Here is a 26,230-nt window from a genome sequence, read left to right as displayed (position 1 = left end):
ATTCAACATAATACTTCAAATGTGTACATTGGGATGTTGGTTAGATATTCAACATTGCAATATTGATAAAACACTCCTTAAAAGTTTATCATGTATCATGTAATAAAAAAAATAAAAAAAATCTAATTACGTACTCCAGATTACACATAATCAGTTACTATCCATCACTGCTAAATTACATTCTTTTTATTTTTCAAAAGCTACAAAAGCTGTCACTGGGGCAGTACCTTTTCAAAAGGTACACTTTTGTACATTTACGTACTAATGTGTACTTTAAGTACTATTATGTACCTTTAAGGTTCTAGCATGGGCCGCAGTCCATAAGTACAAAGATGTACGTTTTCAAAAGTGACAGCTTTCATACTTTTTTTCTAAGAGGGTATCAACATTCTTGCCGTTGATTGTATTGATATACAAATATTAATATTATAATATTGTAGCATGAATCTGACCAAAGAAGTTATAGTTTTACATTTCTTCACATACTATTTTTCATACAGTACATAATGTAGTATGCAGCTAGCGGAACATGGATATTCCATTCCATATGTACAGTACTCTTTGTCTAGAGCGTAGAGACCTTTGGCACATGAACTACAGCGTGACTGACTCCTGCTGGGTAAAGCACTTAGAAATGGACATGCTAATATCCTATCACAATACACAATCACTGCACACTTTGCTGAATGAAATGTGTATTGTAAAAAGTATCTGACTTTTGTTTTAAGATGTACAGTGTATGATGACAGAATTTTTTTCAGTCAATTTTCTGGAAAAAAAATGAATGGACACTGCTGGCGACTGAATGTTTAGCTAGTGCATGCTTTCACATAATGGACAACTATGAATCAAGATATTCTAGCCTCTCTGTATGTATGTATACACAGTGAGGATCCAGAGGCTATTTCCTATGTCTGAGTTTGCCTGCAAGATTTTCCCTTTTTTCTGTTCCTTTTGCCCAGACTGAGTTTTATCTCCCTCTGTGCAGTTTGAAAACAATAAAAGAAAAGCGATGTGTCTTGTTCAGTCACTAAATAGCTGTCTCGTTTGGCCCCCTGAGGTGGCTGCACATCGCTGACTGCCCCATTCATCAGCCCAACACTGCAGCCGACCCACAACTCTCAAACTCCTCGAATAAAGATGATAAATACCTCAGCCTGTGAGGAAGACAAGGGCAAATAAGGAGAGGGAGGGAACAGAGTACAGAGGGTATATGAAGAGAGAGAGTAGGAGATCTGTGGAAGGACAGATGGTTAGAAGTAGAGTAAAAATGTATTCAAATCATGCATGCAACTTGTTAGTTGTTATAAATATCAACCATGAAAAATACGTTACTTCCTTTAATTTTACCGGACAGTTATTATGGAGACCAGCAGGAAATCATTGGAGAAAGACAGGGGAGTCAGATCAGGACATTGGAAGCTGGACTGGGACTTGTGTCACCCACATGAGCACCACAGCTCAACGGACTTCGACAACCCTGAACTACTGCACCACAGTCTCATCAAAAGCCATTGTAACAAAGTACAGATCAGTGCTGCGGAAGCTGCAAGTTACTGGTGTCAAGTTACACATTTGAAAAAGTATTAAGCAGTTATGCTACTGGTTAAAAGTTTGGGATAATTGAGATTTGTTTGAATGTTTTTGAATAAACACTTTCCTTGGTTGCATTTATTTGATTTAAGAAAAAAAAAGTAAATATAAAAATATTGTGAAAGATACAATTACAATTAAATTTAAATCATTAAATTTTTTTTTTAATGATTTAAATTTATTCCTGCGATGAAAAATTGCATTTTCATCAGCTACGCCAATCTCACGTGGTCCTTCATAAGTCATTCTATAAGCTGATTTGGTGCTTGAAAACATGTCTTATTATTATCAAGCTGTTTTCAAAACTGCTTTGCTGCTTAACTCTTTTTTTGTTTCTTTGTGGAAATTGTGTTATTTTACCATTAAAAAGTTTGCGAAAAATAAGATTTAAAGAAAGAAAAATGTTTTTTATACTGTACAAACTACCCTACACCAACCCTAAACCTAAACCTATCACTAACAGTAAACTTTGTGCATTTTTAGATTTTCAAAAAACATAATTCTGTATGATTTATAAGCTTGTTTCCTCATGAAGACCCAAAAATGTCCCCACGATAACAAGGATTTCGGATATTGTTATCTTTGTGGGTACATTTTGTCCCCATAACGTAAGGTTTACCAGGACCACACACACAAACACACACAGACACACACACACACACACACACACACACACACACATACACACATGTTGGTTTTTGTGGTTTATAGGGACTCTCCATAGGCGTAATGGTTTTTATACTGAACAAACTGTGTGTGCTATTGCCCTACACCAACCCTACACCTAAACTTAGCCCTCACAGGAGACTTTGTGCATTTTTAGATTTGAAAAAAACCCACCATAAGCCTTTTGAATTACGGGGACATAGGCAGTGTCCTCATAAACCACCTTCATATTGTAATACCTCTGTCATACCCATGTCATTATACAAATTTGTGTCCTCATAAACCACATAAACATGCACACACACGCACACACACACACACACACACACACACACACACACACAGAGGTTTCCATGTTTTATGGGGTCATTCAAGCGTAAAAGTTTTTATACTGTATAAACTGCATTTTCTATCACCTTACCCTAACCTTTGCCCTATACCCCTCACACAAAGCTTTCTGCATTTTTAGGTTGCAAAAAAAAAAAAAAAAAAACTGTTTAGTATGTTTTCAAGCCATTTGGTTTACAAGGACAGAGTAAGTGTCCCTATGGTTTTTATACTTTACAAACATTAATTTCTATCTCCTAACCCTAACCCTATCCCTCATAAAAAAACTTATAAGCTGTTTTCCTCATGGGGGCCAAAAAACGTCCTCACTAAGTTAAAAATTATTGGTATTACTATCCTTGTGGGGACGTTTGGTATACCAGGTGCACACACACTCACACACACAAAGAAGAGGCTATCTGTGACTAAACTGACAAAAGCATCCTGATTGATATCTGTCCTGTATGGTAAGATAGCATCTCAACTGAACTGAAACAGTTTAAACAGTCTAAATGTGCGAGATTAAACAGGTCAAACAAAACTGGTATTATGGGTCTCTGGAGCTGACAGAATGTCAAGCCTCAAAGGGCTTGACACTCTGTCAAGCCCTTTGATGCCTTTAACACCAAAACTCCCCCAACCGTCCCCAGTGCTCCAAGCCGATTTCACATCAGCCCAACCAGACAAAGAAGAAGGCGGACCTGCAGATACCATTGTACCCTGCAGGCACGGGCCTACAGGCCGGCCAGCCTGACTTTAATACCATGTGGCAAAGGCAGCGTCTGACAGATGTTCCCTGACACCGCCATCCTACAGGAGCAAAGCCCAATGCATGTACATTTGACTTTGTGTTGTCATAATGACAGTGATGGTGGAAGATGATGTGTGTGTGTTGTTGTGGTGGTAATGGATGGAGAAATAAATCAAATGAGATCAAGAGTCCTGCTGCAGTGTCATTAGGAATCGTGTCACGCACCTCCACCGAGCTTACGCCGCTGACGCAGAGCCACGGTGGGCCAGCTGGAGGAATCTGAATTCCCCCTGTGTGCTTTCAATATGGACTGGAGCTTGATGGATTGGATGGGAGAGGCGCAATGATAGGCTGATCTGCATCTGCATAGCATTGGTATTTTTTATTCGCCTCACACTCTCACTCGCATGTTCTCTCGGTAAAGAGGTTCAGTAGATAAGGTCATCTTGGAGTGTGTGTGTGTGTGTGTGTGTGTATGTGAGAAAGAGAGAGACAGGAGAAGAGAGGATTGGTAATGACCCTAGACATGTTGTACAATGCTGCATATTTCTCCTCCCATCTGCCACTTTAACGAGCAGATAAAATGGCCTCAGCTGAATAATTAATACTCCGGACCATTAACGAGGCATTAGAATGCTAGCTTCTTCTTATCGATTTTTCCTTCCCCGCCCACCCCTTTCTCTTTTTTTGATTTTAACTTGATAGCAATGTCTGAGCCAGGCGGTGTTCAGGCCAGATCAGGTCTTGATGGGCTCAGATTGGTGGCTGTTGTCAGTTGTGTAATTATACAAGTAGACTGACTGATTTAAGTGAGGCTTAATGGTCGTTCATACTGACAGTGTTTTGCAGGGACAAGACAATGCAAGATAATTAATTTTCAAAGAAAGTTCAATTAAAAATCTCCAGCAATTGCTAGCTACGCAACAAAGTTGAGCTCAACATTATGTAAATGTGTAAATGACAAAATGTGGTGCAATGAATCCCGACAGTATGTTAAAATGAATCAATACAAATGAATCCAATCCCATTCCAGATTCTGAAAGTTATACCATAATCTTTACAATTCAATTTGCATGTGGATTACATCAATTCTGTACAAAATTTCATGGCATTCGCAGTGTCCAGTCAGCTCCCACATGAGAAAATACTGTAGTAAACTAGTATTTACTATAGTAAACTGTAGTAAATTATAGTATGCTGTATTATAGCATTAACTACACTTTAATTTATACTACAGCATACTCTAGTATTGACTATAGTGAGTTCATAAACTGTAGTAAATATAGTAGTAAACTGTAGTATTTCTTATAGTAAACTGTAGTAAATTGTAGTACACTGTAGTGTACTATAGTATTTACTACAATTTGTTAATTTATACTACAGCATACTACAGTATTAACTATAGTGAGTTCGTAACTGTAGTAAACGTTTTTACAATAGTAAACTGTAGTAATACTGTAGTGTAGTATATTATAGTATTTACTACACTTTATTAATTTATGCTATATCATAATGAAGTATAACGACAGTGATAATGAGTGAGTTACTATAGGATAATATGAAAATACAGTGGTGTTTAGTAAATGGTGCTTTTTGTACTTTTCGAAACCGGTACAGATAGATATAATTTGTAGTCTAAGGACAATTTGTGAGGCAAACAATAATGTATTATTTATTTATTTATTTTGCTTTTTAAACAATAATTTAACTACATGACAACAACGATCAGCTCTATAACCCGTTTACATGGCTAGGGTGACCTTACATCCTCTTTTCCTGGACTATTATTGTCCTCATACATTCTTATGCATGTACGGGGAAGTCGTGGCCTAATGGTTAGAGAGCTGGACTTGTAATCCAAAGGTTGCGGGTTCGAGTCTCCCGGCTCCGGCCGGCAGGAATTGTAGGTGGGGGGAGTGAATGTCCAGCGCTCTCTCCACCCTCAATACCACGACTGAGGTGCCCTTGAGCAAGGCACCGAACCCCCAACTGCTCCCCGGGCGCTGCAGCATAAAATGGCTGCCCACTGCTCCGGGTGTGTGTTCACGGTGTGTGTGTGTTCACTGCTGTGTTTGTGCACGTTGGATGGGTTAAATGTAGAGCACGAATTCCGAGTATGGGTCACCATACTTGGCTGAATGTCACTTCACTAATAGTTGTATTACTTTGACCATTCTCTGTAGTTGCCACCTTCTCAAATAGCATGATTCATTGATTAGGTACAATGCCTGCACACTTTTGGTCAACTTACCTTCAGTAATGACTGAAAACTATAGGAAAACAAAGCCAAAACCCAGACCTTTTAGGCAATTTAGAATTCCCAGCTAGGACATGTCTGTGAAAAAGAGTACATGTGATCACCAGATACATGGCTAAAATGTCATTTTCCTGTTAATCTGATAATTTAAGGTCTACGACACCCCTTTTTATCAGATCAACATTTCAGATCGAGTGCAATCAAGGCGTTTACATTAAGACTTTTCAGTGCAACTGAGCCATCAATCTGATTATAAATTAATTATTTGTTTGCATGTAAACATAGCCAGTGAGTTGAAAAAGTTTTTTTTTTTGCTTGGCACAAAGCACTTAGACATTGAAGTAATGTTTTAATCTGTCCAATTATTCTTACTCTTGACCTGTGGACTCTACAAAACATGGTATAAAAGGTTTATCTTGGCACCAAAAGGCCTTTCCACACTGAGCGCGAAAAAGCTGAACGAATTTCGCACGCGCTGGAATAAAACAACAGCTTCCTAAGGATGCTACGACACAGACTGCGAACATTCGCGCACCAAAAAAGCGAATGTTTTATTTTTCGTCCAGTCCAACGAATCTTTTCAGGTTCGCAAAGCGAAAACACGGGCCTTCCAATAAGATTTGAGCTAGGATCATTTTTTTTATAGCAATAAAGGATGTTTATGACAAATATTAGCAGTGTAGCGTTATTAAACATACAAAGAGTGCATATGTCTGCTTATTATTGAATCGAAATCAACTATAAATCACAATCGGAAGTTATTACAAGCACTCGATGATGGTTTAAAGTGGGTAAGCAAATACATGAATAATTAAGTACATTTTCAAGTGTAGATGCTAATTGTACTGATTATATTTTAGGATGTAGCCTATTCTTGTAATAGATAGTTTGTTTCTGGTGTAGAACCAAACTTTGTTTATCTTAATTTAGATGTTAAATCCACATACTAGAGACACATATTTGAGGAAAAATACATTGTTGGTCGGCGTCCCCTAGCAGGCGTGAATTAGCAGAAGGCGAACATTCGTTTCGCGCTCGGTGTGAAAGCAACATTTGCGGGCAATTCGTCTCGCTTTTTCGCATCGAAAGGCCTTTAGTACCTTAAATGTATATATTAGTACCTAAAGTGTACTTATTAATACCTAAATGGTCCATATTAGCACCTTTTAAAAAGGTACTGACCCAGTGACAGTTTTTTTTTACCTTTATTTATGAGAGTGTGATTGAATGGTAATTAATTTGTAAAATTTTGCTCAAAACATCACCAAATTCAACTTGAGTTTTAGTTCTTCACTGTTATGATGTGTTTGATCTAAGCAGGACCCATTTTGGGATTATTAACAGCGCCATATCCTTAACTCAAACCATATCCTCTGTCTAAACTCAAAGGAAAAATTCTAGATTGATATGAATGTTGGAGATATTAACCCCAGCCCTAAGGCTAACACCTTAAACCAACACCAAAAATCTGACTGAAACTTTGTCTCATGCTGAGTAGCCTTACCCATAGTAAAATCTCATTCGTCCAAAATCCCACCCCACATTGTTGGTGTTTTTTTCCAGAATTTGCATTCAATGAGGATTAGAGTTTTTATGAGTTAAGTTTTGATTCAGACATGAACAAAATACTTAACTTTTCACAAGTTTTTTGGAACAGACCCATTGTTTGAAATGGTATTTGATTTCGGCCTTTCCTGTAAGACCAAAGAGAAGTCAGATACTCAGGTCACAGAGCCCCACACAAAATCAATTCATATCTAGACAGAAAGGAACAGAGGACAGTGTACTGATATCAATACAACACATCATCTGACAGGGACTCCCCTTCACCCTCCTCCTACCACTTACTACTTATGGACACAAAAGAGGAAGAACAGGTATAAAATGCTGAGTAAGGGAGGATAGAAAGTGTGTAAGAGAGATGAAGGAGATAAATATTACCAGTGCAGGGCAGGGCAACTGGTCGATAATGAATGTGTCCCATTACAGAGCGGAATAAGAGACTTCTGCTGACACCAGCATCTACCTCCAGATCTCCAGCGCATCTGATAATCTTACAATCAAACGCACACACACACAACAGTCAACAGTCTTCACTAACATTTAATGCAAAATGCAGATGTATACAAAGCATTTCCAAGTATCCTGGCGTTACCTTGTTCAAAGGGGTCAATGATGGCTCAAGGCTTGAACCAGAACCATTTCAGCCATGAGTAATAGTGTCTATGCTACACCATCCATAAAATTTACATCGAAATTGATGCAAGACCAGCGTCTGTGATTTTGGCAAGTAAGTCACGCTCTCAGATTAACTTGCTTGTTGGTTGTGAAATAGAATTTAGGTTTAGGATTTGGTTTAACCATCATCTAGTTATGGATAGGGTAAAGGTTACAGATTGGATCAGTTTTTCTTTAGCAGGGATGTTTTTTTTTTTTTCCTCAGGATTAACATGCTTATCACACCTGTTGTTTTCTTCTTTTCTGTCGGTATTTACAGCTCTGTGTTAATACAGTATCTCTGATTGTTTCTTAGTAAGAGACATGTGGATTGGCAGCTTGCCTTGAGTGACGGTCAGGTGTTTTATAGTATCTGTGAGTCTGATCATCCATCAAAGCAATCGATCACAATCCCAGTGGTTTTTATTAATGATCCTGTCAGCTGGCGCGCTCCACGGTGCCCATAGTTGTCCAGGATGATAGATCTTTAGCCAGTCTGCCTGTTATTTATTCTCTCATGACCTTGTCCATATCTATTGTTGAGCACACCAAATTATGAGAGCTGGAACATGATAATTCAGTGTTCATCTTGCCGTTTTCAAAAATGTTGAGCTGGAGTGTCAGATCAGTAATAAAACCATATGAACAATTGCTATTGCATAAAGGCTTAGGACAGAGTTATGCCAATCAGTAGTCTCTTTAAAATCACCATGAAATTAATATTCTCCTCCTTATATACTTTCTAATTTGTGCATGTTTTATTTAATTTGTTTTGATCTCATAATGTGGTAGCACTTTACAATCCTGGGTAACACTTAATTTTAATGGTGTCCTTGTTACACGTTACATGCACTTATTATTATAATAACAATAAAGTATGCATAATTACATGCAAGTAACCCCAAGCCAAATGCTAATCCTAAACCTAAGCATATAGTAAGTACATGCAGACAATACTCAGAACTCAGAATTACACTGTAACAAGGACACCTTAAAATAAACTGTAACCCAATTCTATTCTGCATGTACATGTACTTCTTGTAGTAATTACAATAACTGTGTAATAAAATAAATGTAAGAAAAAAGTTGCCCAGTACACTATGAGTGCATCACCAGCATGGTGCAGCTCTTTTTAAGGGAAGAAAAGTTCATTATACCCTTTTTTTTTTTTTTTGGTGTTCATTACCATTTTAATTAAATGCTGGGAGGGACAGGGTGGAATTGGACAAATGCTTTTTGGCCAAAACACAATTTAAAAAATAACATGAAGCCTGCCACCAAGCCTCTTATTGAGTATAGTACCATATAGCATATAAACTGTAGTATAACATGTTTATTAATGAAGGAAATTTGTCAGTTTTTCAAAATTAATTCCCTTTTGTTTTTCTAATATTTTGCATAATTTGAAAAAATTGCAGCTTTATTGGAAAAGATGCATAATAAAAGAAATACAGTGTTGTGTAGTTTTCCTCATGCATCACATCTCAGATTTTACTAAAACTGTTATCTCCTTGATGCACTTACTTTTGATGAAACATTATTAGTAGAACAATTGTGTAAAAATTGATAATCATTTATATGTAATAAATATTCAAATTGGAATTATTGTTACAGATTGGCCAGGCTCTCACGCCAGCCAATCTCAATGCACTTCATCACCTGAGTTCTAATGGAGCACACCTGCATGTCATCTGAACCTCATCACTCTGCACTATAAAGCCACACACCTCACTGCACTCAAACTTCCGGTCTCGTTTCTACGAAGTCCTATAGCAATCTCAGCGACTTACCTGTTACCTTGTTGTCATCCTACCTCCTGTGTTCTCTCCAGGTCTCCTGGATTCGGATTCTGCCAACGATCTCCTCTCCAAGTCTATCTGTACGTAATACTCACCATCTCATTTTCTGATTATACTCTGCTGTCAATAAATCCCATTGTATTGAACTAATCCTTTGTGTGAAGTCTAACAGAGGAACGGACCAACACAGAAGACACAGCATGAGTAACCCTGATCCCTTTCAGGAACTTGTGGACACCCTCCGATGATCTTGTTCCTGCACCACCGCCAGCACCACCTAGCACCTCCGTAACCAGTACCACTTCTTCCTCAGTTCCCGTGATCTCCAGTCCCATGGCCAGACCAGCGCCCTTCTCTGGTGTGGCGGAGGAGTGCAACGGGTTTCTCCTGCAATGCTCACTAGCCCTCGAGATGCAACCACATCAGTATCCTACCGAAAGGTCAAAAATATCCTTCATTATATCCCTTCTGACGGGCAAAGCGCTTCAATGGGCGGAAACAATCTGGTCTCAATATGGTCCTGTCACGCAGTCATTCAATAGTTTTATTACTCACTTCCGCAAAGTCTTTGGCTGATCCTCAGGCGATCCCTCCAACCAATGTTTCCCGGACTGTTTTCCCAGAGTTCCTCAACTATCTCCCTCAACCAAGATTATCACCCTGAACTCCACTTCCATCGAGAGCCCTCTAGAACAATCCATCGACATACCTAGCTGTTATGCCCCCTTCAGAGACGTTTTCTGCCCGAAGAGAGCCTCCCAATTACCTCCTCATCGGCCATGGGACTGCGCGATCGATCTCGTACCAGGTGAGCCAGTGCCCAAAGGGAAAATATATCCACTGTCACTTCCCGAACAGAAGGCCATGGAGGAGAATATCGATGAGGCACTTAAGCAAGGTTACATCCGCCCTTCAACGTCCCCTGCTGCTTCGAGTTTCTTCTTTGTGGCCAAGAAGGACGGAGATTTGCGGCCTTGTATAGATTACCGGGCACTGAACAACATCACGGTTAAATTCCGTTATTCCCTTCCTCTCGTTCCAGCGGCCCTAGAACATCTTCGGGGTGCCACCATTTTCACCAAGTTAGACCTCCGCAGCGCGTATAACCTCATCCGGATACGCGAGGGGGACGAGTGGAAGACAGCCTTTGTGACACCTACTGGCCACTACGAATATCTGGTTATGCCGTATGGCCTTGTCAACACCCCCTCCGTATTCCAAGATTTCATGCATGAGGTGCTCCGAGAGTATCTACATTGATTCGTCCTGGTCTAAATCGATGATATCCTCATCTACTTTCGGAGCTTGGCCGAACATCGCCACCACGTTGCAGAGGTCCTACAACGCCTGAGAGAATTCCATCTGTTCCTCAAAGCTGAGAAGTGTTCATTCCATCAACCGTCAGTGCAGTTCCTGGGATACAACATCGATAGTGGTGGCATCCGGATGGACGAGGGGAAGGTGGAGGCCATCAAGACAGTTGAATGTATGTTCTGCGGAGAGGGTCATTCTCTCCACTCATTCTCAGGTGTCAGAAACTAATGGAAAGAGCTGTGGAGGAAAAGAGCAAGTTTGTCCTGGAGAATAAGTTGTGCTTTGCATGCTTGAGAAAGGGACATTGCTCCAAGAACTGCAGGAATAGGGCCGTATGTGCTTTATGCAAGAAGCGCCACCCAACACCATTGCATGAAAATCGTCAGCCAGGAGACGAGTCTCCGTTACAGATAGTTTTGCAGGCTGAAGAGAGTATGTCCTCCTTATCTTGCTGTGTGATTACAGGAGAAGGGGGTATAACAGCTATGATTGTTCCTGTATGGCTGTCTTCATCTAACTCAGAGTCTGAAACCCTTGTATATGCCTTATTAGACACTCAGAGTAGTCACACATTTGTTGTTCAGGAAGTGTGGAAAGGTTTGCAGGCATTAATGGAACCGGTAAAACTAAAGCTTTCCACTATGATGGGGAAAGATTCCATTGTGGAGAGTCAGAGAGTCAGTGGCCTTAAGGTTAGAGGGTTCTCTTCAGACAGCCCTATTTGCTTGCCTCCTGTTTATACAAGGGACTTTATTCCTTTTGAGCGCTCACACATTCCCACCTGTGAAACAGCTAAAAGGTGGAGACATCTAGAAGTAATTGCTGATGAAATGCCTACAAGAATGGATTGTGGAGTGGGTCTTTTGATTGGTTACGATTTTTCCAGAGCACTGGCACCTCGACAGGTCATCACTGGCGGTGATGAAGAGCCTTATGCCATTAAGACCGACCTCGGGTGGAGTATCATAGGAGGCACTCCACTGCATGTGAGCTCCAAGGATGTGACTAGTCTGTGTCATCGCATGTTAGTCAGGGAGCTTCTCCCCGTGACACCTGCTGCTGATATTAGAGCACTTGAGCTGGGTTTTGCAGATACTCAGGCAAGAGAGAAGAGTATGTCTCAGGATGATGTTCAGTTTTTGCGGGTTTTAAAAGGTATCCATGTGAATGAAGTTGTCCAACTTGAGATGCCCCTTCCTTTCAAAGCACGTCACCTCCTTTCAAATAAGAAGTTTGCAGTTGTACGGCCAAAGCACCTTAAAAGAAAATTGGACAGGAATCTTCAAATCTTTGATTGCTCAGCTAAGTTCGAAGGTACTGCCTTGAATGACCATCTATTGACTGGGTCTGATCTTCCCAATAGGCTGACTGGAGTGCGTTGCTGTTTCTTTAAACACTCAAGTACATTGTACAGAGCATCTCCTCCGCCTTTAATGTTAAGCTTAATGGGAAACATCCCACACGATGTGGAATTTTCTCCATTGTGGCTTTAGTTTACGTTTTATTGGGGTTCTTGGCTCCATTTGTCACGTTTGGCAAGAGGGTGCTGCAAGAGATATGCCTTAAGGGCATGGGTAGGTATAAATCTGTACCCACTGAGCTGAGGCCAAGGCTGGAGAGTTGGCTGAATGATCTACCCAACCTAGGTAGACTACAGATCCCAAGATGCTTCACACCTATAAACTTCGGGAAGTGCCTAAGAACTGAATTGCATCACTTTTTCAATGGTAGCAGTCAAGGTTATGGTTAGTGCTCCTACATTAGACTGGTGCAGAAGGCCACAATAAAGATGGGGGATCGGGGGTTGGGAAAAAGGGGTGCCTCACTAAACCCTCTATTGTTGAACGCCCTATTCAAAAGTTAGTAGTTTTTGTAGCCAAAAGTGGAAAATTTAAAAATACCCTAACTCTTTATTAGAATTTGTCACACTGATATCATGTAGGTATTAGCTGGTGTCTTGGTTACATGTTGAGTTTGTATCGTGTTGAATATTGTTCAATATTGGAATATGATGAGCAATTTGTTCATTTTAAAGAGCATGTATGAATTATGTTGTGGGGTTGGAATTATGTTGGTTAATTTCATGCATTGTGTTGACGCCTGGAAATTTCCATTGATTATTTGATTGTTTGCATTTTGCATGTTTTTCAAATAAGTCAAGGGTAATTTGGTGGGAGTGTAGCTGACGCTGATAGGTCAGTTATGAGTTATGACGGACGTATTGCGATTTTAGGGATTAATGTTTATATTGTTTGTATCTTTATGATTTCACGATTTAAGTTTGTATTTTTGTGTGCGTGTTAATTTCATAATTTTTTTGGTATTGTATTATTTTGTTGTATTCTCAGTTTGACTAAAATGAATATCACATGACCCTTCCTGATTAATTTAATTTGGAAGTATTGGCACAAACTGAATGGCGAGATGTGAATTCAGAGACACATGTTAGAGCTCCTTACCATTCTACTGCTGGTTATCAGGCCAACACGGTAAAAGAGTTAATGGTTGTATATTTCTTTATTTGCGTTGATGTCCTTCGAATTGTTGTGTGTAAATCTATTTCTTTGTGTTTGTTTGCATGTAGTTTTCACGGTGTTCCATATCAGGAAAATAAAACACATGGACATCAGTATCTTGGAAGCGTGGACTGTTTAATGACCAGCGAGTAGTTACAATAAAGGCAGTTGTCTTGTCTCATCTCCATGCTCCAGAAAAAACGAAGAAGTGCCAGAACCCATAATTCCAGAAAAGATCATCATCAGTGCAATCCAAAGGAACCCTGATCCAGTCGCCTCCTCCAATGCCTCCACGGCCACTCCGCCGGGGGGCCCACCAGGTCTACAGTATGTCTCCCGAACACAGCGCACTCCCCTCATTCACTCTGTTCACTCCTCGCTGGGCACTGGCCACCCCGGGGCCAACGGTACCCTCTTGCTGCTGAAAGACCGCTACTGGTGGCCCAACGTGGTTAGGGATGTGAGAAGGTTCGTTGAGGGCTGCACAGACTGTGCCGTTTCCAAGAGCCCATGCCACTTACCAGCAGGCAAACTCCTTCCGCTGCCCGTTCCCAACTGTCCATGGTCACACCTGGAAGTTGATTTCATCACCGATTTGCCGGCTTCAGATGGTAACACCTGCATATTAGTAATTGTGGACCGATTCTCTAAATCCTGCCGACTTCTTCCCCTCAGAGGCTTGCCCACAGCCATGGAGACGGCCAAATTATTAATTAATTTTGTCTTCAGATATTATGGCATTCCTGAGGACATTGTATTGGATCGGGGCCCACAATTCGTCTCCAGGGTATGGAAAGGTTTCTTCAATCTCCGGGTGTGACCGTAATTCTATCCTCTGGATACCATCCCCAGACAAACAGGCAGACGGAGAGGAAAATCCAGGAAATCGGCCGCTTTCTACGAACCTTCTGCCACAGCCACCAGGACTCTTGGAACCAGTTTACTGGCTGGGCAGAGTACGCCCAGAATTCCCTGCATCAACCTACCACTGGACTCACTCCCTTCCAGTGCATACTCGGCTACCAGCCACCCCTGTTCCCCTGGTCTGGGGAACTGTCAGAAGTACCAGCGGTTGATTACTGGTTCCGAGAGAGCGAGAGGGTCTGGGACGACGCTCACCATCAGCTCCAATGTGCAATACGCAACCGGGACAGAAGGTCTGGCTGTCAACTAGGGACATCAGGATGCGCCTGCCCTGCAAAAAGCTTAGTCACAGATACATTGGCCCCTTCACCATCACAAGACAGATCAATCCAGTTACCTTCCAACTTCAACTTCCTCCACAATATAGAATTAATTCCACTTTCCACGTGTCACTCCTGAAACCTTACCACTCTGCTGTCTCTTCCTCCACAGAGCCTGGTCCGAACGAAGAACCCCCTCTCCCACTGATACTGGAGGATGGTGCCATCTACGAGGTCAGGAAGATCCTGGACTCCTGACGCCGTGGTGGTCAGCTGGAATACCTTGTTGACTGGGAGGGCTATGGCCCGGAGGAAAGGTCATGGGTCCCCAGAAATTACGTCTTGGATCCAACATTACTCGACGAATTCCACTCTACCTACCCAGATCGACCAGCCCCGCAGAGGAAGAGGTAGACCACCACGACGTCGGGGTCCTCGGTCCTCTGGAGTGGGCCGTGGAGAAGGGGGTAATGTTACAGATCGGTCAGGCTCTCACGCCAGCCAATCACAACGCACTTCATCACCTGAGTTCTAATGGAGCACACCTGCACGTCATCTGAACCTCATCACTCCGCACTATAAAGCCACACACCTCACTGCACTCAAACGTCCGGTCTCGTTTCTACGAAGTGGACTCCTATAACGATCTCAGCGACTTACCTGTTACTTACCTTGTTGTCATCCTACCTCCTGTGTTCTCTCCAGCGTCGTGTCCCTCTGTCTCCTGGATTTGGATTCTGCCAGCGATCTTCTGCCAGCCTCTCCAAGTCTCACAGTGAGGTGTGTGGTTCCCTCAGCGTCCACAAGTTCCTGTCAAGACAATTCAGTCCAGTCATCGACTCATCTCTCCAACAAACTGATATCTGCACGTAATACTCACCATCTCATCTTCTGCTTATACTCTGCTGTCAATAAATCCCATTGTATTGAACTAATCCTTTGTATGAAGTGTGCTTCCCTAACAATTATAGCTTTAACAATGTAATTATTTGTATGTATTCTTACATTTTACAATTGAAATGATTGAAAAGTCTGAGTCAGTGTTGTATATCATCTTAGCATGCCCTCCTGTCTTTATCATAGTCTTTCCACTTGTGTGTCTCAAAAAGTGTTTTGGCATGGAGTTCAATGTAAACAGCAATGTATTCAATGTAAACACCATATTTAATTATTTGCAAATAAAAACAAATCTTTAAGGGAAGGACAGAGTCTTTTCTATTGCTTGTATAGGTCTTAAAGATGAATATCTCCCATATGTGTTTTCATTTTCAGTGATGTGTTGAATGTTGCTGAATGAGGCACCCAGCACAACCCTTTAAACAGATTATATTTCTGTCCCTTGCATTTTTTTCATTACCTGGTAAGGTACATACCTACCAAATTGTCAGAATGAAATTTGATGTGGAGTGCAGACAGTAGTGGTTTGAGTTGTGTGAAGTAGAGATTTGAGAGAAACAGAGAATACATAAAAAATACAAGTTCGACCCACCTTGATTTCACGGCATAAAAAAAGATAACATAAAAACCAAACAGTTCCTTATCATTTGAGAACATCCGGATATCTCTGGAAGTCAATGTTTTAAAGGAACTTCTACAGATAATTTTTAAGGCACAGTCTTTTGAGGTTAGTTTCATCTGCCTCGATCATCTGAATAGTATTTTGTCAACTATCTAAAAAAAGAAAGAAAAATATATGTATATATATATATATATATATATATATATATATATATATATATATAAATCCATAATAAAGTAAGAAATAATGACAGTAAATATGTAAATGTTTTTTTTTTATTCAATGCTGATCCAAACAAGACTCTCTTGAGCAATCTAACATTCTGTGGTTTTTTTCTCAGCCTTAACGTGACTTCAGTTTACGTGCATCTATACCTGAATATGTGCTTATTTGTAAAATAGCTTTTGATACTATTGTTAAAAAACTCTCTAGAAAAATAGTTCCTAATGCAGTATTAAAACTGTTTAGTATGCACTATAAAAATATTGAAATAGTAAATGAAACGACTATTTTATAGTCTTTCTTCTAAAGAAGAAATTCTTTGTAATTATTTGTGAAATTTACTAGCAATTTCTGAGTTCAAAGTAAACTCCACACCAGCTTCCCTGTTATTCACCTCCTGGTTTTGGTACTTGACTGTTTATTTCTTTGCTCGTTGTGTGTGAAAGCTGGTGATAAAATAACCGCAGTAGTAACGAAGTAGAGTCCAGTCGAATGTTTCTCTTGACTTGTCTCTTGTGGCCCCCATAGGACCCAGGGGCCCAATAAGCATCCATCTGCAGACAGCCCACTACAACACGCTTGAGTGGACATCCATGCAAGCCAGGGTGTTTGTGCGCTCTAGTATGTCTGACTGGAGCTGCAGACATTTTATCATTCTAGAGTCTTGGGGATCAACCCCCCCACACGCAAATACACAAAAACAATCTTCACAACCCTGCTCTCGTCAGTGTTGTCACCACATCCAATTGTTCGTCTTTTCTTCTCTTTGCTGTGCCACCTTTATAGTCTCCTGTCAGCATGTCTCACAGCCCATCCACCAGTGCCACTGCAACTCACCCAGCACATCCATCCTTTCAGCCAGGCCAGAGATCGATAGAGCTACTCTCTTAATCAGCTCTCTGGTGACTGCAGGCGGAGGAGGGATGGAGCGGGTGCTCTTTCCTTCTCTCTTTTTTCTCGCTTGGTTGCCTCTGTTCATTCAACATCTATTTTACCTCCGTATCTTCTCAAATCCCCACCCTGTGCTGGTGGGGCCGACTTATATTTCCAGAGCCTAGCCAGGGGGAGTCCGTCCGTCAGTGTCTCTGTCAGTCTTTCTCTCTGGATGGTTCGAGCCGCGTTGTGTCTTTCTCTCTGGCTCAGTGCTGCTGCTGACGCTCCGAGTAATTGTGGTGATTTATTATAGGGCAACTACTGCACTGTAAGTTAATTTATAGACAATAACTTCCAAAGTCACAAACACTTTGGAAGGAGACACACTCTGGGTGCGTTTGAAACAGAAGAAAGCTGCATAGTGAGTCATAGTAGTGGTTCAATAGTGCAGAAATTGCACTAAAGTAAACCAAAATATCCTTACTCAAACACTGAAATATAAATATTAACATCATGCATTGCCATAATAAGTATGCTAAAGTGCCCTTTTTTTCACAAGGGATATATTCTGAATTTCAAAGGTTTCATGCCACTTGTGGTTGGCACAAACAAACATTATGTAATGTTGTTTCAGGTTTTTGAGGATGAGGGCATCTCATTGAACTGTCTGTGTTGGAATCTGCCTAATTTGGTTAGCTATACTACCAAAGTGAGAGATGAATATAAATACTAAAATACTGTCGAGTTTGTTTGGATGCAGATCCTTTGATGTCAGCAACAAAAGATATGGGAAGCTGAAAACCCCTGTTTATTTTGCTTTCCTAATTATCTGTGATGATATGCTTAGTTGAGTTTCATTCAGCATATTGTATGGGGCCAGATCAGAACAGATATGCAACCCTTTCCAACTGGATGTCCAAGGAACCATAACAGCTCATTTTGATTTAGAACAAATTAAACTGAATTTTGGAAAAGCTGGGTCCTTTGAAAGGTAATATTTAAAGTAAGTAACTGCAAGTAAGCCATTATGTAGATTTCCCAGAAAAAAGAAAACATTGCATTTGAGCAATCCAACATGCCAGCTTCTTGTTCAACCAATGGTATACGGCACTGAAATGTACCTACAGACTCACCTGAGATTCCTAACAGACTCACCAGTAAGGGATTCCTAACAGAGATTCGTCAAGAAACCACTACACTTGTTCTCTCACGGACCAATACAATGGGCTTATCTGTAAACTATCAGTGAAATAGAGGGGACGAGAGAAGAGAGGACCCATCTGTGCTGTAATCACAAGCCCACACTGCCTTTGGGCCTGACCGCACACCTGTGTACACACAGCTGCACACACACACACACACATATGCACATAAACACTTGATATCACATGAGGAGAACATCACTGATCAAAATAAATTAGTTTATTTCAAAAATGTCATTACAAAAATGTAATTCATTTAAATAGACATGATGCTGCCTTAACATCTTCAGTGTTTTAAAATTTGTATATTGTCAAATTTTCTTCAGTTTAATCAAGTCAGATTATTACCGTTGTTTTATTTTAAACATAGATTACATTTAAAACAGATTACATTTTAATTTGTTTTTACATTTCATCACAGAAATCAAGTATATTTCAAAGAGTGCGGTGCTTTGGATTGTGGACACTTCTAATCACATATACTGCCATCTACTGTTCAGTGAAGAGACATCACAATCGCCATTCTTTTAAAGATCAGGGCCCGGTTGCATGAAAACCCTTAAGTAAGTATCCCTGAAGGGGAAAAGATCCCTGAGGCAAGGGATTTCCTTATGAGAGTTGCAACAAACGTCTTAACCGTCACCCTTACCTAAGTGTTTATATTAAGCGTTTCACTGTAGTTTCTGGCAGCGCACGGCAACGCGAGCTGCGGTTGCCATAGTTACTCTTCCATATCGCACTATAAACATAACGGACCGCAAAAATAACCTTACAACTACAGCTATAAAATATTTGTTATTTTTTTTACAAAATATTATTTTTTTGACAAATTGATCTTCATATGTGTGGGGCTTGAATTCGCACGTGTTCCATCTATCACTCCGCAAACGCGTGGGAAACCAGCAACTGCAAAAAAACGCTCCGCTAATACGCCCTGCTCATCTCTGGAAGGAAATTTGACATATGTGTCAATTCGGCGACACAGGGCTAAGGCCACTCGATGGACAGCTCTGCAGACAGTGGATTTGTGTACTCTGAAAACGTCGCCAATGACAGACTGAAAAGTACCGCAAGCGAAAAACCTTAAAGCAATCAAAACTTGAAGCAGTGCTGGGAGTGCACGACTTCGTCGGGTTTGGTGGCTCAAGCGTTGCGGTGAGATGAAGGATTGACTGACGATCAAACCTATATTCTCTCAATAACTGCGCATCATTCATAGTCTCCAATGGATTATTTCGATCATTAAAAATGCGCCTAGGTACTTGCTCCTCTTCTATGAACATGAAATCAGCCATCGTGCTAGAGTAAAAGATGGCTTAAGGGAGCTATTTTGGTCCCTTAATTTTTTAAGGTGAAACGCTTACTAAGGACTTTGTAGCAACACATAACAGAACTTAAGGGAACACTTAAGCAATTAAGGGAAATACTTAAGTGACAGCCTTAACTTCCCTTAAGTAAGCCCTTAGGTTTTTTTCTTGCAACCCATGTTTCACTAAGGGTACCCTTAACCTTATAATTAAGGGTTTTCTTATCTTAAGGGTTTTCATGCAACCGGGCCCAGATCCAGACACAGTTCTTCAGTCTGTGGTTAAAACTGAAATCTCCCTGAATACTGATCTTGGACATGGTTCAATCGGAACGAGTAGGGAAAAACTGGCGAATGAGGTCCTTCTTATTCACCTTGCCCATCTGGTTTCTGGGCATGTCTTCCACCAGGATCAGCCCTGTGGGAATGGTGTATGGAGCCATGTGTTCTCTGAAAGAAGAAACCAAAAGAGAAGATCAACTTAAGAAAATAAGAAATCGTGGATTTCTGTTTTTCTTTCACAATTGTTGTTTGTTAGATGGTCCCCAATGAGATCCTGGGTAAGCTCACAGCAGATGGTGATATACATCCTAGCTAACAGTGTTAGTTCAGCTGACACATAATTTTCATAATAGTTTTTTTTTTTTTTTGTCAGCAACAGTTTTTTTTTTTCCACAAAAACAAGCCTATAACTAAATGAAAACCAGTTATGAATAACAAACAAACATGTCAAAAACAAACAAAATTATGTCAAAATGTCAGATTTGGTGAGTATTATTAAATCTTAAGTGAACATGAACAGTTAGAAAAATATTGAACGTGTATTAGTATAGTGGATCCATGCATTCGGTCTTAAAGTAACAGCAGCCTAATATACCTGCTACTGCCTGTGTCCTTAATGTTAATCAAACAACAAAAAAGAAAATCACTCACTGCTCTTGACTGAATCACTTTAGTAGATTTAATAAGGATTAATCATTCAGGAATGAAGTAAACGGCTCACTTTATGAATGGCTCTTTGAAGCATTGATTCACAAGATTCGTTCAAAACGCGGATTCATTCAGAAACTAAACTCTGTTGTGTTGCTCGGAGGCACACAACAATTCTTCTGTGGCTTTATATGTAATATTTAAAATATAACACAATATTAACTTCAACTAAACTGTTGTATAAAATCACATTTAAACTCGTTATATTAGAGACAAAAACAGCACTCGTGCGATTGCTCTCGCTGCTCGTGTAATATCTGTTATCATATGATATAAATATAAGACAAAAACTCATACAGAAGCATTTGTACAAATGTACGTATGTAGACCATGCTTATTTTTCAGGACCAAAGAAAAATCTTGTTGCAGATGGCAAAATCATGAAAAAAAAAAAAAGATTTTTAACTTCATAAAATTCAACTCTGGGAGTGGAAGGAAATAAAGATGTGTCATAATTTAATGCTGCATGCTTGTTTTATATGGAACATGTGGTGAAAATGTCTTCAGGCAAAGCAAAGACACTAATGACTTTGTGCAGATGTGAAACGTCACAAGTGAAATACACACATAAAAACATAAAATGACAAAAAAACCTCTTGCGTATCTTTTAACGCAGCCACCGTCCTCTGATTAATTCCACAAACAATGAAATCAGCGTGAAATAAAGACAAATACTAAAAGGCAGAGTGGAGCGTTGAGCTAATTAAATGTTTTGCGCTCATGCCCGACTCTTGCAGTTGTCTACAGTATAGGCCTGGAGCCGTCTTTATCATCTTACGTTTTTTTGTGTGTGCGAAAAGATTTTTTTATTCTGTTTTCTTCTATGTAAGTCCCTTCCAGCAAGGTGTCTCTCTGTTAATGCCTCCTCTTTTCATTCCCTCTCTTTTCTCTCTTCCCTGCAGTGGTTTGAAGATTTTGAACGCACTTCTCACTCTGGAATATTCTGCTTTTTACTGTAGCCGCATTCTCTTTGCATGCATGTCTGTGTGCAGTGTTGTTGTAACTTTCAGGTCATCATCTCCTGTCTTTCTACGCCTTATGACATATATAGAGTGACGATTACGCAGGATGACAGCTGGAGTTACGGCGCTGGGGAGTGAGCATCTTTCCTTGCGCATGTTGCTCTTTGCTGGGCGGTGCTGGAGGGGCTAGGACAGGTCAGAAGGGCCGCCGCAAAAAACACAGGCAGCAACGCACCAGCAGGGCACAGCTCTGCTTCCAACACCCCCACACCATATGGAGCTCACACACATCAAGAAAGAAAAAGCCCTGAGCTACTTCCTGTAAAGGGACATGTGTCTTCTGACAGAACTTGCGTTCAGGCAAAACATTTTAAAAAAGCGAGAGAGAATGAGGAATAAAATAAACATGCACAGAGCACATTAGACACCGTTTCTTTCTTCTCACCATCATCGGTTTCTTTCTCCGACCCTTCTCCCATCAAAAACATATCTGTTCTTGCAGCATGCTCCTAAATGAGTTCTTGTCCATGAGTGTGTCTACATGTGTCTATTGTTATTTATACAGAGGCTTTTAAAAATCCTCTTGAGTCTAACGCATGTCCTGAGGGATTCCAACTCGACGTCTGACTCAACATGCTACGTGTACGCTGACGCAAGCCCAAAAAACACTTCCAAACACACCGCTGTGCTCCACAATAAACTACTTGCAACAAGGCTGCCGGTGCATTTCAGCAACATTTCATCACCTGCCTGTTTTTTTGAGTAAGTTCAAGTGTGTCTTGCTAGATGCTGATTGACACTAGAAAATTCTAGTCTTGTCATATCGTATTCAGACCTCTAGGGGAGCTGAAGAAGGAGAATGATGTACAATGTAAACTAGTATCAGCTTTTGTGAGCTGTTCTATGAGTTTTACAAAAAAAGTAGTGTTGACAGAGCAACGAATGCGCTGGTGATAAATGGTAATTCAAAAAAAAATTATCTTGGTAATATTTTTCATGTCAGTCGATATCCAATTATCATGATAAATGTCAAAATTTATTTCTTTCGAGTTTAAAGGCAGATTTCTTCTCCCGAGGTTTTAAACTACTCATGGCATGATGTTTATGTAAATTTATGTTCATTAACAAAAAGATGTAAACACTGTAACAACCTCATATTTATAGGGTAAAATTTTAATATTCTGAATGTTTGCGTTAGGACTCTCCGTAACCAAATTAACCATTCGCCATCTATAGTATCACACAATCATGATAACCAAATATAAAACCACACATACAAACCTCACTGCTATTGTAAAATGTAACTATATGGTTTCTATGGTATTTGCATGAAAAACAGTAGCCTAAATACATGAAATATAAATACAAATGCACAAATGCTATGGCTGAGTAACAACCATTACTCCTTTAAAGGAGTCCTATTATGCTTTTTAACGTTTTGAATTTTAGTCAGTGTGTATGTTTGGGCATAAAACGATCTACAAAGTTACAAATCTCAAAGTCCACTCCAAAGGGAGATATTTCGTTTGAAAAAAAATCCCTTTTCAAGAACTACAACGAACAGCTCTTTTGAACTACAGCGTTGTTTTCCTGTATTTGTGATATCACAAAAATAAATCCCGCCTACGGAAATTCGAATGGTTGGCAGGTGGGGAGAATGCTTGGTTGAGCACTGCACGTTTCAAAATCAAAACCTGGTGCGGGTGTTTTTATATCACTGTATTTCTGATGGAAAATTTTTCAGAAAATTTTGGATGTAATTTTCATTTCATCTTGCATGTAATGTCTGATAAAGCAGCATTTGTGAGCGGAGCGCTGCTTTGTGTACAGCGTTACCAGGGAAACCTCGCTCTCTATCACTCCAACAGCGCCTCCTGCTGGCAGAGAATCAATTTGCATATATATGCCACCACAAATAGTGTAAGTCTGTGGGACTATGGTATAAATAATTTCAACTGTATAACAGTTTCACTGCAATTCATGTTATAATGTTAGAATTAAAGAGCAATAAACATAATACATACTACCGTTGCACTTATCTGTACATAGTAAATGCAGTTATGTCTTGCAATATTCGTGCACGCAAAAGTTCTGCGCAATACTACGCTATCCATGAGAGCATGTTCTAGTACACCCCCAAAACAAAATCAAGACTTTGTTAATAAAAGAGCATAATAGGACCCCTTTAATACGTCTACATTAATAATATAATAAAATTCCATATATTCCATATATGTATATTCCATATTTCTGCCACAATACCATGGTGCAGTCAATGTTATTACAGTAAATCCATGGAAAAGCCTAACGGGATTGATCATGGCACAATATTTCTTGTGTTTGTCGGAGATTTCTTGTGTTTGTCGGAATTGGTTTTAACATTGTTTTGTTCCTCTTTTGGTGCATAAACATTACATCAAACATTAATAGAACATTTTATCGCTCTAACGAGGGAAAAATATATTGTGATAATTATCGTTGTTTTACCGTCCAGCCCTAGCTAGCACCTATTTCATAAATCTTGCCTTTGAGAAAATCAGTCAGGACTGCTGGGATTGTCACGTTATTAATATACATGTGGTAAGTTAAGTTTTATGCATCTCTCCTCATTTCAAAACTTTTTACCAATCAGGCAAGACTGGGGAGTGGGAAAAGTATTGCAAAAAAAAAAAGATCAAATATCATCAATTAATAGTGGTTGTATCTTGATAATACCTTTAAATATGTTTTTTTACATTATTATTCTATTATTTCAAATGTTTTCGATGGTCCGTGCCTCATAAAAAAACATCTCAAGATGCCTTTTTTACTCTTTCTCAGCACGTCTCATATTTTTAAATGCAAGAATTTGTTCTGTGTGAACAGCCCCTTAATGGGCTGAATAAACTGCAGTGTGGACCGCACTTATTCTAAACTAATGTCTGTTTCAGTGAGGATATGAGTTACCTGGCCCAGGCCTTTAGCTGTGACAGAGTCAAAGTCTTCCCCTTCCTCAGCTGCACAACTGCAGTGACCTTCTGACCCCAGGTTGGGTCTGGAGCACCAATCACAGCCACATCTAAAGCAAAGAAGAAACAGTGCATATTTATTCCCTTGTCCATATGTACATGTGTATTTGTGTGAGAGCTTGTGTACCTGTGATATCTGGGTGGGCTAGCAGATGTCTCTCCACATCTAGCGCACTGATCTTGTATCCTCCGCTCTTGATGATGTCCACTGATGTGCGGCCCATGATCCAGTACACGCCATCTCTGTAGAGTGCAGTGTCACCTAAAAGAGTATCCAAAGCAGGTCAGAGATCCCTTCGAGTTACACCTGCCTCCACACCGCTATGCGGTTTAATAGGGGTCTGCGCCTCTATTAATCGCAGAAGAGTCCACATGGGGCTCAACAGTGAGGCAAACAGCTGTATAGTCTACATCCTCCTACTACAGCTGTGGAAGGGGGGCAGCAATAAGAATATGATGGGTTGTGTGTGTGTGTGTGGTTGCTGCACGTTGTCCTCTGCTGAGCTCTAATAATAGCCTGTAGTCAGGCTCAAGATCTTCTGCTTGCAATCTTAAAAAACAATTGCACTGAGCTGCTCAGCTGGAGACTGCTTAATTACCACCCCATAGCACACAAACACAATGCAGCCATCAGCAGCAGGAGCAGTGTGGTATACCCTATCCAAAACAGGTGCAGATTTCCAGCATCAAGTTTCCTCACTGAAAGAGTGCTACAAAGTAACAAATGCAAAGCCAATAAAAACTTGGATATACAGCTATATGGATCTGAAACGAAATCTGGCTCAAATGCTGAAATTAATGTGGTTTTGTGGCCTTTGCTTGCATGTGTCTCTGAAGTCCTAGAGACCGGAGTGTGCCCTATGCAACAATTTATGGATACTGTCATAAGCTGCATCCAAAAGTAGTAATACAGAGAATGTTGTACCTCACCATTTAACAAAAATGACAACTCCTCTCTCACAGCCATGAGAGAAGTTTCCAAAGTGTCAAATGTTTTTGCAATTTTTCTATGAATACTGCATATTTGGACTAACCTGCCATGCTACTTTTTGCATACTATGTAGAAAGGAAGTAGACATATCAGTTTGCATGGCTTGTCGCAGTCATCACAGTTTAGGACAATATCAGATTCACAAAAAAAAAAAATGGAACCATTAGCTTGTTGCTTTATCATGACATGTCTGGTTAGGACAAGGTGTTAGCCTCCACTTTAACACACACCTTGATGAAAGGCCAAAGTTTTCAGTCTGAGTCTGAAAAGTACAAGTCATCACAAGCCAGAATGTCTTTCAATCTCTTTAGCAGAGCAGAGACAAAGATACCACTCATCGAGTGTTGGGGCTCAGCTGGGGCAGGACCATGAAGCCGACAGGAAATAGGTCATAGCAGGTGAGTGACTGAGTGTGAAAGAAAAGGAGGAAAGAACATTGGGCAAAGGTGTTGGATGTCCAGCGTGGATCATTATTGAGTGCTAAGCCCCAGCTGTGGCGAAGGGGAGTTGAGAAACGAGAGTGCATGTGTGTG

At 40.3% G+C, this 26,230-nt stretch overlaps 1 protein-coding gene across 3 annotated transcripts in view; it reads right to left on the bottom strand.

Moving 5' to 3' along the window:
- Window positions 1–16,423: 16,423 nt before the first annotated feature.
- The window catches only part of acsf3 (acyl-CoA synthetase family member 3), a 53,560-nt gene continuing 43,753 nt past the window's right edge, over window positions 16,424–26,230 (bottom strand). For 2 of the 3 annotated variants that reach the window (XM_079445853.1, XM_079445854.1), the window contains exons 8-10: window positions 24,834–24,968; window positions 24,645–24,756; window positions 18,640–20,196 (exon numbers count right to left, since the gene is read on the bottom strand). In XM_079445853.1, coding sequence (XP_079301979.1) covers window positions 20,070–20,196; window positions 24,645–24,756; window positions 24,834–24,968 — 374 coding nt within the window. In that variant the 3' untranslated portion in view covers window positions 18,640–20,069. Of the gene's footprint in view, window positions 18,581–18,639; window positions 20,197–24,644; window positions 24,757–24,833; window positions 24,969–26,230 lie in introns of those variants that run through there. The other variant, XM_079445855.1, reaches the window with a different exon arrangement.

Source organism: Barbus barbus, assembly GCF_936440315.1.
Source record: "Barbus barbus genome assembly, chromosome: 2".
Lineage (NCBI taxonomy): Eukaryota > Metazoa > Chordata > Actinopteri > Cypriniformes > Cyprinidae > Barbus > Barbus barbus.
This window is presented reverse-complemented; position numbering and strand designations above follow the sequence as displayed.